The 14,431-nt window shown below is 33.8% G+C and overlaps 1 protein-coding gene across 6 annotated transcripts in view; it reads right to left on the bottom strand.

Annotated features, from left to right (window-relative positions):
- Nucleotides 1–6,308: 6,308 nt before the first annotated feature.
- Nucleotides 6,309–14,431, bottom strand: part of LOC128179749 (phosphatidylinositol 3,4,5-trisphosphate 5-phosphatase 2-like) — a 41,002-nt gene continuing 32,879 nt past the window's right edge. For 5 of the 6 annotated variants that reach the window (XM_052847314.1, XM_052847315.1, XM_052847310.1 and 2 more), the window contains 11 exons: nucleotides 13,508–13,589; nucleotides 12,732–12,877; nucleotides 12,461–12,518; nucleotides 11,071–11,162; nucleotides 10,861–10,951; nucleotides 10,578–10,677; nucleotides 10,314–10,372; nucleotides 9,994–10,205; nucleotides 9,440–9,562; nucleotides 8,173–8,319; nucleotides 6,309–6,953 (listed from right to left, as the gene is read on the bottom strand). In XM_052847314.1, coding sequence (XP_052703274.1) covers nucleotides 6,765–6,953; nucleotides 8,173–8,319; nucleotides 9,440–9,562; nucleotides 9,994–10,205; nucleotides 10,314–10,372; nucleotides 10,578–10,677; nucleotides 10,861–10,951; nucleotides 11,071–11,162; nucleotides 12,461–12,518; nucleotides 12,732–12,877; nucleotides 13,508–13,589 — 1,299 coding nt within the window. In that variant the 3' untranslated portion in view covers nucleotides 6,309–6,764. The remainder of the gene's footprint in view (nucleotides 6,954–8,172; nucleotides 8,320–9,439; nucleotides 9,563–9,993; nucleotides 10,206–10,313; nucleotides 10,373–10,577; nucleotides 10,678–10,860; nucleotides 10,952–11,070; nucleotides 11,163–12,460; nucleotides 12,519–12,731; nucleotides 12,878–13,507; nucleotides 13,590–14,431) is intronic. The other variant, XM_052847316.1, reaches the window with a different exon arrangement.

Below are 14,431 nucleotides of genomic sequence, written 5' to 3'. Positions count from 1 at the left end.
AGGATGTCATAAGTGACAATCATTTGTTGAGGAAAAGGTCTTAACTTGATTATTTAAGTTGTAACTATGTCTCAAAAGAGGGTACCCTATTTTTAAAATCAGTAAAACACACATTAACGAAAATGAAGTTGTCGCTGCTCTAAAAAAAATGAAGAATGGAAAAGCTCAAGGCTTCGATGGAATTGTAACAGAACACATCAAGATCACTCAAGATATCTTACTTATCCATCTAGTAAAATTGTTTAATGCAATTATGGATGCAGAATGTTATCCACAACAATTCAAAAGAGGAGTTACCAAAACACTCTTCAAAGGAGGCAATAAAGACAAACTAGATATGAACAGCTATCGCGACATAACTCTTATGTCCATCCTGCAGAAACTCTTTGAAAATATATTGTACACTAGATTGCAGAACTACAGCAGTGAAATAGCATTTCCGCACCCTCTACAGCAAGGGTTTAGACCAGGGTGTGGCAGTATAAATGCAGCGTTTGTCTTATCTGAAACTGTTAATCATTATCTAAAAAGAGACTCGGATGTTTATGTAGCTTTTTTAGATAACGAAAAAGCTTTTAACAGTGTGTGGCACGCCGGCTTATTCTACAAACTGTTTCATATTGGGATAAATGGAAAAGGATGGCACTTGCTTGTTGACTCATTTCAGAATATGACTTCCTGTATTTTTTACGAGGGGAAAATGTCAAGCAATTATACCAAGAGACAAGGAGTTGGACAAGGCAGGGTTCTTTCCTCTTGGTTCTTTCTCTTAATGATAGATGCCCTCATTCTTGGGCTAGATTGTCTCAACATTGGTCCACATATTTGCGATCTACATGTTCCTTGTGTTATTCTCGCCGATGACACATCACTTATCTCAAATACTCAAACTACAATGCAAAAGCAACTAAATGTCGTAGTTGATTATGCGTCAAAATGGCGGTTGAAATATAACCCTTTGAAAAGCTGCATTATATATTTTACGTCCAAACGCAACCGTAGAAAACCTGCTACTGAAAACATATTCCTCTTAGGGAACAAAAACTCGCCTATTAATATCACAGACGAAAACATTTACGCCGGGGTGACAATTACTAACAAACTTTTATGTGCAAGTGCCATTTCGCGTTCATGCTGTAAAGGGCGAAAAATAATGAACTCTCTTATAAACATAGGAGTGCACAAGCATGGCATGAACCCGATCCTGAGCTGCAAAATGTGGAAAACTGTTGTTGCACCAGCAGTCCTTTATGGCTGTGAATTATGGACAGATATATCTAAAAAATCTTTGGAAAACCTTGAAATCTTACAAAGATTTGCAGCACGCAGGATTCAAGGTTTTGATCAGCAATCTCCCTCTGCGTGCACTATTTACTCACTAGGTCTTATCAAAATGGAAAAATGGAAAAGATGGTTCAAAAACTTCAACTACTCTTCTGGAATCGGCTCTGCAGATCTAATTACTCGTTGTTTTTTTAAAAAATTGTTCATTGCAAGATTGTGTACATACTCGGTAGGCACGCCCCAAAAGAAACGTGGGTTCGTTAATTGTATCTATAGAACCATGAAAAACTATAAAATTGATTACTTCTTTAATGATTATCTCCGTAACAGGGAAACACCTTCAAAGTCAAGTTGGAACCAATACATCGACACTCTCATTCGTATTTCTTCTCAGGACGAATGGAGAGAATCTTTGAAAAGTCGACCAGAACTTAGCCGTTTTGCCGAAGTGCATAAATATATTGAACCCCATCCACTCTGGTCATTGAGCCTTCAGCATCCGGATTACACCTGGAAATTATTTGAATTAATCAACTTTTCTTTTACATATAAAACAGAGGAAGTGTCGTGTAAGCTCTGTAAAAGAAAAGTAAACGATATAGTACAGCATTTTATTCTAGACTGTCCTGTCCTATATAAAAGTCGCGAGTATCTTATGCATCTTATAGTAAATTCGTTGACTGTAAATTCATATGTCAAGTTGTCATACAACTCGGACAGCGTAATAGTTGGTACTATTCTCGGATCGAAGGACGACGACGTCATTCCAGAGGAGGAGTGGGCAAGCTATATGCTTTCAGTTTCGGAAGGCATCACAGTGATGATAAAGGACATGCGAGCACTCTTGTAACGTTATTTTGTTTAAAATATGTGCGATTCAAGATGAACACTACATGATATTTGAACATTGATTGTGTTATGTATATAAGTAATTGTATATATGTGTTCGTGATAATTTTATGCTTGAAATTTCAGCACTATTTATTGTAAACACATTGCACCAAACACTTGTTTGATGGATTTAATCTCTAACTTATAGAGGAAATAAAGAATGTCTGTCTGTCTGTCTGTCTGTCTGTCTGAGGTTCTCCATGTTGTTGTATAAGCAAATTATGCATACAAGAGCAAAACAATACCTTTTTTATCACATAGAACTGCGCAGCTACAGCTTTAAATTCAAGATTCAAAAATCTTAAAAACCATGAAAGGATGTCATAAGTGACAATCATTTGTTGAGGAAAAGGTCTTAACTTGATTATTTAAGTTGTAACTATGTCTCAAAAGAGGGTACCCTATTTTTAAAATGGGTCTCGAAAACAATCAATTCCTACTAGATATTTTGTCTGTGTCTATGGGAGTAGATTGAAGTTATATTTTTATTGAAAAATATATGTATAGTTTTCTTTTACTTAAGACACTACTTCTAAAAAGAATTAAATTTTATTCATACTTATCAAACTGAAAAAAAAAACCATTTTTTTTCTAAAAATATGTTAAGTCAATGTGTCTCCATAGACACAGGAGCTCAAAGTATTGTCTGGATTTTTCTTGTTCTAAAAATAGATCCCATGCCGACTGATAAAAAAAGGGTACCCTGTAATGCAATAATGTGCAAGATTCAACCTTTTTCTCATCAACAAATGGTTGTAGAGAGGACACCAATAAACCCCTTTCTATTTTTTCCAGGTTTTTAGACATTCAAATTACGTCTGCATATGCGCATCTTCGGAATCCACGGGTTTTCTATCCGTTACGTACACTGCTTTGAAAGCAACCCGTGGGATCCGATGATGGCAGCTGCGCAGTTCTACAGATGTTCTAAGTGATTAATTTTTATTCAGAAATGTACAATATGGCCACACATCCCCCTTAGTGACTAAATATTTCGTTAATTTTTCATTACTGTTCAGTAATAAAGGTAGAAATAAAGAGTGATAAAGGGGGAATAATAAAGGTGCGTGCCACTGTTCATATCAGGGGTGCAATAAACCTTTATTTTATACCAAGTTTATAATAAATTGTGATATTGTAAAAGATACTGCAATATCGTATTATTCCATACAATATTGTATCATATCGTATGATAAAATATCATATTATACAATATCATATATCATTAAAAGATATATTGTATCATATCATATTGTAAGATGATATGAAAAGGTATCATTTATCATGATATCGTATCAAATGATACAATATTGTATCATACTATACGATACGATAATATATTTTTTATACAATTTTGAATGATGTGATACAAAACTTTATTGTATGATATTGTATCATATCATATGGTAGGGCTGGAAAATATTTCCTAATGGTAAAAATATCAAACAACTTGTTTGTAATTAAACTCATTCTTTATTTTCGAGTGCAAGATTTTACTGCAAATAATACAAAAGTTTCACAAATATTCACATGTAGTGCTACTAGTGAATTTCATAACAAAGTGAAGATACAAACAAAAGTAAAGTACCTGTTATTTCATGTCAAAACAATAAAAAAAAAATCAAGTCTTGGTCAAAAGACATAACAAAACAAATGATGTGTTGCAAAATTACATGTTCTTACATAAGGATATAACTGATTTAATAATAAAAGAATCAAGTGTCAGACTTTACTTTCTTGAAATACATGTCTATTTATACAGACAACATGTATTGCAGTCAGTATTCATTTGTGATTTCCAATCAGATGAAAAATAATATACTATCTTCTCTCCCCCCCCCCCTTTTTTTTACCCTTATACGTAGACTGCATGTAGATACATGATGATAAACAGATATAGAAAACTTATGATTTCACATATGTACTAATGCAATATAAGTACATATGTGAAATCATATTAATGACCCCCCCCCCCCCCAACAAAACAAAACAGTAAAATTCATCATAATGATTGATCGAATACAGCCATCTTTGTTCATGATGGCTCAGTGTTCTTAACAGCTAGTGCATGCAGCATTAATAAAATAAACTCAATCAAACGAATACTGTCTCAGTAATTATATAGTAGATTTGGTGGATGCCCGCCTGCGGCTTACTGTAGCTTCATCAATATCAAATGAACACTAGTTTTCGAGAATTTCTTCGGTGTCAAGGATGTTCATCGAAGTCTAATTAGAAACATTATGGTTGCATCTGTGAGAACCATTGTCCATAAATTTACACATCATTGAAGCTGTGAATTTATTTTATTAGATCATTGAAATGGATCCCATGTGAATGTCAACAAAACTGCAGTACCTTTGAATTTACACTTATACAACGATATATTTAAAAAGAAGATATTAAGGGTTTTTTTTTAGGTTCAGTAAGAACTATATGGAGCACATTTCTAAGAAATTAGATAAAATAATGCATAAAAACTAAGTTTGATACTTTGGCAAGGGTTTGGATTTCCATTTCCAGTCATAAAAACTTAGACACATAAAATGATATTTCCCTAACTACCTACAATAAAATAAATTTCACTTCCTAAAAAGAGGGGAGTATTTGTTGATCATAATTTGATGAGAAAAGAAATAACACAGCATAATTAATACGTACAGGAATTTCTAAATGTCTACATATCACAGAAAATTGGTGACATTATAAAAAATGTTTGGCATAATAAAATAAAAACCAAAGAAAAATGAAAAAGTGAGTCACATCCTAAAACTCCAAGTCCATCGGAGACAGTTTTAAACAAGGGTCAAATACTAATAAGTAATCTCAGATTCTGACTGAACTATTAAAACTTACAGACTTGAACAAATATTGTAAATATTGTAAAACAAGAAAAAGATTCAGCAGTGTTCATGCATGTATATTTGATAGCTAGGACCCGGAATGGAAAAAGACAGCTCATCATCCTCCCCTTATGTTTCTTTTAATTTGTAAAGTTTAATGAATTAATGTGTGATGAACAATTAAGAATCAGATGCAAGATTATATGTACATGGTTGTGTATGTAATAACAAAACAACTGACATCATTACATGTACATGGTTGTATATGTAATTACGATTCAACTAACATCATTACATGTACATGGTTGTATATGTAATTACGAATCAACTGACATCATTACATGTACATGGTTGTAAATGTAATTATGAATCAATTGACATCATTACATGTACATGGTTGTATATGTAATTACGAAACAACTGTCATCATTACATGTTTTTGGTAGCATCAACTGACATTACATGAGCAAGTACACATAATTTTAAATGACATAATGACTTGTACAAGTATTTTTGATTGTTGCATGAAACCTTAATTTGTACAAGTAAACAAAGCCTTGTTTGGGGCACAGATCCTGCTGTACTTATACGACATATATATGTACTGCACATGCAAAACAAAGGAGCCATTTATTTAAAAGGCCACACAGGTGACAAGTAGGTACATTTTACCTAAATATTGACATAATATTGAAAAAAAAAAAAACCCAGTAATGAATTGAAATGAACAGGAAACAGTAGACAAAGAAAATACCATACATGAAATGATGTATGTTGAATACTTTTCTGTACAACAGATACTTAAATATTCCCAAGTATATAAAAGAGTTACAATGTAAGTTTAATGTGTGTTGTTCATAAAAAACAATGAAATAAGCACCAAAATACCAGCCTGACTGAAGTATAAGGATCGACTTTATGAAAGAGAATTTCATGCATTGACGTAAAAATTGATAAACGTGATAAAAAAAATAATAGATCGATCCTTTTTATCACATTCAACACTCGGCCAGACAAGGAGACAAAACACGAAAATTTGATAAAACTAGTCAGTCAAAGCACAGTTTGGCCTTATAGGATTGCATAGATATTTGCTCCACAAATTACTATTCATTTTTAAATAATGTTTCTACAGGTATAGAAAAGTTCCATAAACTTGGAACAGCACTTAATACAAAATGCATCCTTTCATTTGTTTGATACCACACTTTTTGGCACATTTCATGCATGATAATCGTCATGCACTTATTTCGTGTAACAAAACATAAAAAGTGAGAAAGGTTTTCTGCAAAACCTTCAAGGAACTTCTCCTTTTGAATGAAATTGCAGCAGAAAATCACAATGTCCAAGACAATTCTATAAAAAATTCAATCATATACAATATTATCCGAGGATTTAAACTGAGCAAGTCTTGTTGATTTAATTCAGAATCCAATCCGTGACTTTGTTGTTTTATTTGCAGATCAATCCTCTTCAACATAATTGCTGATGCTTAATTTCATTAAGTCTACGTCATTGACCGATTCATTACCGTTTGTATTTATCTATAAATCACAATCGGAAACGCCAAATTCCATTACGTCCGAATCACTGACTGATTCCATCATCAAGTGTCTATAAAAATCACATGCTCTTGCCTTTATCAACAATATATATAATAGTTTGCTGATGCCTATATCAAACTTTGATGGTCAAGTTCAACATCATGTGTCTAAATGAATCACACCTAGCGGGATCAAGTCTGAATCACTGACTGATTCGTTTGAGACTTTCCAACATCATGTCTATATGAATCACATTGCTGATGCCGATCTCCTTTAGGTCTCGCTTTGACATGTTCTTGAGATTCAGTAAAACATCAAATCCGTTTTTGAGGAAGTTATCTTGATACTGAGGCAGGTTTATACTTTTCAGCCATTCTCCAACGGGATGTGCCTGTTAGTAAATATCAAAAATAAAACGAATGAATAAAAGAATGAAAATATATAAAATATTTCTGTTAAATATTTTAGTATACGAAAAAAAACGAAAATACGAAATTCACTTAAACAAAAAATAACTTTTAATGGGAGTTAATGCAGGTGAATGTTGTAAAAAAAATACATAATCCATGTCAGGTTTCGGTACTATATACGTGTAACAAAGTTATATAGCGAAGCACAAGGGATGAGCTATATTGATTTGTTTTAAACGCAATTCATTTCATCCAATAAGTTTCTAATACAATTCTAAGACAAGAATAGAGTTCCAGGGTCCCCCGCCGGTCAAGCAGTATACTAGTATCGAGTCTATCGACCAAGGCTGATTTAGGAACTTGACCAAGGTATTAGTGGTATAAACATTTGGTATAGATTTAATGAAAATCCGTCAAAATTTGTAGGCATGAGAGCGCTTACAAGGTCAATTTTTGGATAAAACGGAGTCATTATTGTGGTCAAAGTCCCATAATGCCAACAAAAAGTATCGACTAACGCTGATTTTCGAACTTGACCAAGGTAATAGTGGTATAAACATTTGGTATAAATTTAATGAAAATCCGTCAAAATTTGTAGGCATGAGAGTGCTTACAAGGTCAATTTTTGGATAAAACGGAGTCATGATTGTGGTCAAAGTCCCATAATGCCAACAAAAAGTATCGACTAATGCTGATTTTCGAACTTGACCAAGGTAATAGTGGTATAAACATTTGGTATAAATATAATGAAAATCCGTCAAAATTTGTAGGCATGAGAGCGCTTACAAGGTCAATTTTTGGATAAAACGGAGTCATTACTGCGGTCAAAGTCCCATAACTCCAACAAAAAGGATCGACCAATGCTGATTTTCGAACTTGACCAAGGTTATAGTGGTATAAACATTTGGTATAAATATAATGAAAATCCGTCAAAATTTGTAGGCATGAGAGCGCTTACAAAAAAGTGTGACGGACGGATGCACGGACACACGGACGCACGGACCCACAGACACACGGACCCATGGACACACGGACGGACGGACGCCCGGCATTTCTATGTCCCCGCTCCGCGTTGCGGCGGGGGACAAATTAGGGAAATGAAACTGAGTTTGCTGTAAATTTGAATTCGATAAAAGCTTGTTTGCCATCATTGAGTTCTACTGACAACTGTACGTTAATATTGATACTGAGTATACTCACTTTAGTTATGTTGACATAGCTGGGCTGTTTCTTGGGGAGGGGTGGTGGGGGTTTGTTGGGGGGCTCTGTGACCGTGCCCCCTGAGGGCCCCACCCTGATGGAGCTCTGCATCCCAGGCAGAGGGTGACTCTTCATGCGAGAGGTATTCTAAAGAAATAAGATCTGAATTAGATTCACATTCCAAACTGGTATGAAAAAGACAAACATAGTACTTAATTAATATTAGTTCACTTCAGTTTCAACAACGACAAAATATTTGCAGTACTTATTAGTTTTTTTTAAAATCTGTACATTTATCTTGATTTGAATTCCACTGAATCTTCATGGTGACTTGCACTATGACAGAATGATATTCATCAATTTCCATTTTATTCTTTTTTTACAACGTAGTATTGCAACTTTATCCAAAATAGATATATTCTTACATAAGGTATTACAAAAAAGCTTAATCATTTAAATATTAAACGAAAATTGTGTGCATTTGTCCTTCAAATAATCTAATGCAAAATGACTTTGCTTGTTGGTTGTTTTTGTGGGTGGATTTTTTTGTTACAGCAATCCAATCATTGATATTTAAGAAATACTGTTCAGAGATAGCAAAAACAAAGTTGGGAACTTTCAGCTGACATTTATTTGGTAAAATAAACACATGTATATTACTAGTAACTGAAATTCAACAACTAAGAAATAGATGATAATTGTGAAAATAAAGAACAAAAAATTCAGGTATTGTTTATATTTACATACTGTATACAGGGAAATATTTGCCTGTTTTGATTCGCCCCCTTGCACCCTTATTGTCATTATTTTCATATTTACCGGTAACTAAGTCTGAGTAAATTCAAGACAGGGCAGAACTGTTTGCAAGTGTACAAGTGTGAAAAAAAAACACTGAGGGAAAAAAACAGAAGTAAATTGTTAGTAAACGGCCAGCTGTAAAGGGGATGAAAGCGTGGCTAGAGAATGGAGGCTTTACCATTTCTCAGCATTTATAATTATCAAGTTCTTTCACCATGGGAAAAGGAAACCATCAGCAAGTAAGCAAAAATAGATTTTCTAAAATATGTAGCTTTGCAAATGGCTTCAAGTCGGGTAAATAAAGCATATTTTTTTTTAGTTTTCATCATAAAAATTTTTTGGTTGAAATTATTCAGTATTTCCAAAAAAAATAAGCTGATCGTTATAGAAGTTGTATGGCATATGGCTGTGATAAGGCGTAAGAAACATACACCAAACTAGCAGAGCGGAAAATGGTTTCAGATCATACCAAATCACATTGTTCCGTTTGTTTTTCAAACAAATCATACTGCTCCATTTGTTTTTTAAACAAATCACAATGCTCTATTTGTTTCATAAACAAATGACTTGAAGCAACATCTCCATACTTGTACTGTCAAAATATTTACAAACCTTAAACTTCAAGTACATGTTAACGTCCAAGTGTGTCATGTCAAAAAAATATAATTTGATTATGTAATTTGATTGACATCCAAAAGAGCCATACCTTTGATTTATGCATATGGTATTTATAAAAAGCATAACATTGCAAGTATTTATATATTAAGTGTTCATGAAACTACTGACAATTATGTAACAGTAACTACATCTATCTCAATGTACATGTATATATTTATATCTACATCATGAATTTTTTGTATATCCTAATATACACAAATAATGCATTGATATTAAGAAATGTGCAGTTTTAGTAAACTGAGTTTCCACATTGTGGAATCCACAAATATTAATGACTCCACAGAACTCTTTCCATGAGTCCACAGAACTCTTGTGATTATATATAAATTCAAAACATGTTCTTACCGGTAAATCGTCAGCGGCGGGCCGAGATATCGGAATGCCTTGTCTCTCTGACATCACTGTGGGCATGCTCTGGACATGGGTGAGGGTTGCATGTGGGTTGCTGATCAGAGTCCCGGTTGGGACAGGAGGCTGGCAATCCGGAGGTGGAATGTTGGGAGAATCTGCATGCATCAGTTCTGGATCAATATACTCTGTATCCAAGGCAACCAATTCTACAAAAAATTATTTCCCAATATCAAACATCTACTTGTACTGAAAAAACTGTACTGTTTAAAAGTATTTCCTCAATGCATTTATTGATAAATTCTGAAATATAGTACCATAGGACTTCTTTGAACTTCTAGGAGCAAATGTTCCTGTTAGAGCATGTACTTGGCCACTGAAAGTTGAACACTGAATGTTAATTATGAGTAAGTTATGATGAAAACAAATTCAAAATCTCTAAATGCTTTGCATGATACTGCAGGGTTTCTCTATAATATTATGCGTAAAACAGCTAGCATTTTTCCAAATAAGTATGACCTTACTTATATGATATCATTTGACAGTCAATGCAACACTGCTAAAATATATGGCTTCCTGACCTGAGTTTCCCAGTGACTTCCCCTTGATGAAGCAGCTGAATCTCAAACGACTGGGGTTTGTTTACGTTGATTTTTCCCTTCAGTTCCACCACACACTCCCCTTAAAAACAACAAGAATTCAACATTCAAAATTTCTTATTTTAAAGATACATGTATTTCAAACAAGACCCTTTAATTAACAATGACATTGATACATCAGGGTATTGACAGAATTTTGGGTAAACTGGGTTCTCTTTATTTAGTCAAATTAAGGTGCAGTTGCAAAATAAAATTAAAGTCTCACCATAGCACTCGTTGTCGCTATCTCTGGACCGAACAGCAATCAGAATGTGTTGTTCTCCTAAGTATTCTTCATCCCCAAACAGAGGCCTCAGCTACAAGTGAGGAGGCAAATCTATGTTAAAGTGTGCATGTCTATCTCTTGTCATACAAAATGTGAAAGAAAGCTATTAGTATAGTAAATTGGAATTCTAAAAGGAAGAAATAAACCTGCCTCTGGAATTTGCTTCTTGTCCCACACTGGACATGTATAGAAACCTGTTTTGTGCTGCTGGAATGATGTGTTTGCTTGACTGGAAACAACATCTGAAAATGATACAAAACGGCTAGCTAGGTTATGGATACTACTGGTGTTCATGCACTGTATTTTTTTGTTAATATTCGTGGGCTCAAGTTTCCATGGATTTTGTAAAATTTTCAGTTTTGAGGATATAAGAGTCCATCCTATACAATCAATATCACTTTTCAAATATCCATGGAAAAACTCGTGTACAACAAATAATGAAAACACAATAGTAGGGTGAGTTAACCATGCATCGGACACCTATGAGTTTTTCCCTTTGTTCACGCATCAAATATCGTCCAAATATAAATAAAACTTGTTTTAAAAGTAACAGGTTTTCACCTTGCTTAATTACTGGAGAAATAATTGTGAAATTGTTAAAAATGTAAAAAATGAAGCAAGTTAATGAAGTGTTGAACTATTTCACCATGGATCAGACAATATTTACCAAGCATCGGACGACTATCAGTAGAGATTAAAAAAAACAAAATTTTCTGGTTTTAATGCAAAAATACAAAGGTCAAAAAAAAATAAATTCATTCAATTGCTATTCAGATTACTTTTAACATTTTATTGTAAATCCTCAAATCTACATATAGGAATTTAGATAAGTGTTTCTGTTTAAAGGAATATTTATCATGAAGGGTTCTTTATCGTGCCAGCTCCTACAGGAACTTAAAAGGCTGTGTCTGTAAAACTAGAATTTTAAGTGGTCTGAGAAAAATGTTTGTATCAAATATTTTTTAAATATTTATTTTACTTCACATTTAAAGTATATTACAAGGAATCAACACATAATCTCCTTATTATTAGAAGAAACCATGCTTCGGCCTTGGGCAACAGTTTGCGAGCCGGTCCGACAGATCAACTGTTGCCCTCGACCCCAGTCAACAACTGCCTGCTGTTCAATCCCAATCAAATGCACAACATTCAAATAATGCTTTAGTGTAAAATCTTCAAAACTAAATTTTCAATGATTGCGTATTTGAAGTCATTTTACGATGCCTATATTGCTATTTCTTTGACAATATGTCTGTCAGTTTCTTAATAATGATAAAGTTCATTAGTTCTAATTCTGGAATATACGAAACAACACATGAGTGCATGCACATTTATTTGTATATTTATAACCAAAATTGTCCGATCCAAGATATGTGTCCCATGCATGGTTAACTCATCTTATACTAGCAATTATGATTCAAAATCATATGAATTTGATATTTGACACTTTTGCAGAAATTAAAATCATTGAAAATAAAAAAAATAGAGTTTAGCTTCATGAACCATTACATTCTTGGACTTGAGTATATAAAATAGTTACCTGCCAAACATGTGGAATGGAATTCAAGATAAAAATACTGCTTACAACATGTCTTAACCTGTAAAGGAAAAAACATAATAAATTTATGTTATCTTTAAAAATAAATGAGAGAGAGAGAGAGAGAGAGAGATCCATAAATAACCATTTCATTTGTATGCATATTTAAATGAAAAATCTAGTGAGTTGTGGTGAGTGATCCACTATTTTTAAAACTACATGTTTTTTTTAAATGTATCTCAGCAATTTCAGTCAATGTTGCATCAATTCGTACCTGAGCAACAACCTGGTAGAAGACGATCTTGATCAGTGATTCACTGGACAGGGAATTTCTGTTCATAACAAAATCAGAAGTGACCCCCACATTGAAGGATGAGAACACAGGCCTGTGGTCACTTCCAAGCACCTTGTCCGCACAACCTGCAGAGCAAGATTATACAGTCAGTAAGTACCAGCTAGTAATGAAAAAGTAATAAAACTTCTCTACTAGCTCCTTGTCAGCACAACCTGGATACAGAGAAAGATACCATCACAGTGAATACCAGCTTGTAATGACATGGTCACTTCTATACAAGCTCCTTGTCACTACTATACAGAAAGGTATGGTCACATTGATGAATACCAGCTTGTTTAGACACACAGCACAATCATCCTTTGTCATAATGAAAACTCAAGAACTTTTAAGTGCGTTTGAATTTGACAATTTATCAATGCGCACAATAGGAGAAAAACAGAACACTGCTTGTGCAAATAATTGCATGCATAGGAAAATGATTAAATCTACCCTAAAGTTAGACTCTAATTACTTAATTGAAAATTACGCAAATGATTTTTGCCTTTAAAAAACCCCTTTATTTCATGGTTATTTCAGTTATGTTAACCCCGTTATCTTTAAACATTCTTGACTCTGTAGGTGAGAAAGACTATACTTTACCATAAGCTAGATTTGCTATGTAGGTCCCAGGGTAAAATCTGACCTAGACTACACTTAATATAAGCTAGAATTTTTATGAATGTCCCAGAGTAAGATCTGACTCGGAAAACACTTACCATAAGCTAGATTTTCTATGTAGGTCCCTGGGTAAGATCTCCATAACACTCTGTCACACCAAGAAGGGGCATTAATCCTCTCCTGAAATCATTATTTTCACTACATAGAGCACTTTTTTTCACCCTTCAAATTATGTTCTGGCCAAAGAATTGGATGTGATTTTTTTATGGTTTTGGTAAAACAAAATATTAATTCCTGAAATTAATTTCTTATCCATCTAAATTCATGATAGCCACTTGAATTCTGTCAGTAATAGACTTAACTAAACAACATTGAGATAATGACCATCTCAAGGGACCCCACTTAAAAAATGGACAATAGGATAAAAAGAATTTCAGAGAATTTTGCTTTGACCTTGACCAATAACTTAAAAATATTTCCAGCTAGCATAGAACTTTCACTTAAACCTCATAACTCCTTACATACAGACATTTTTGTTCAATCTGACCAAGATTAAGCACCTGGAAACTAATCTATGGTCTAAAACTGATTATAAAGAGATCTGCTATGACCTTCACATTGACTTGGTTCAAAATCACTGCATCCAATTAACCAAAAAGCTCTGTTAAGGTACAGTATTTGCCAAAAAGGGCTAAGTGGAGAGTATGTATATATGCTCTTATCATGGATTTCTGTGTGATCTGATATGACCTTGACCTAAAAACATCACTCTAGGCCACTGCATATCCTTTGATCACATGATCAAATTTTGTGTGATCTGATATGACCTTGACCTAAAAACATCATTCCAGGCTACTGCATATCCTTTGATCAAATGATCAAATGCACCATGTGAGTGAAGTATGAGCCAGATTGGATCAAAGGGAGAAAAGATGTTATTTGGAAAAGGATTTTTCATATAATTCTGCTATGACCTTCACAGTTGACTTTGAAAAGTGGTTCAAGGTCACTACACACCCCAC

The sequence above is a fragment of the Crassostrea angulata genome, chromosome 4 (genome assembly GCF_025612915.1).
Source record: "Crassostrea angulata isolate pt1a10 chromosome 4, ASM2561291v2, whole genome shotgun sequence".
NCBI lineage: Eukaryota > Metazoa > Mollusca > Bivalvia > Ostreida > Ostreidae > Magallana > Magallana angulata.
This window is presented reverse-complemented; position numbering and strand designations above follow the sequence as displayed.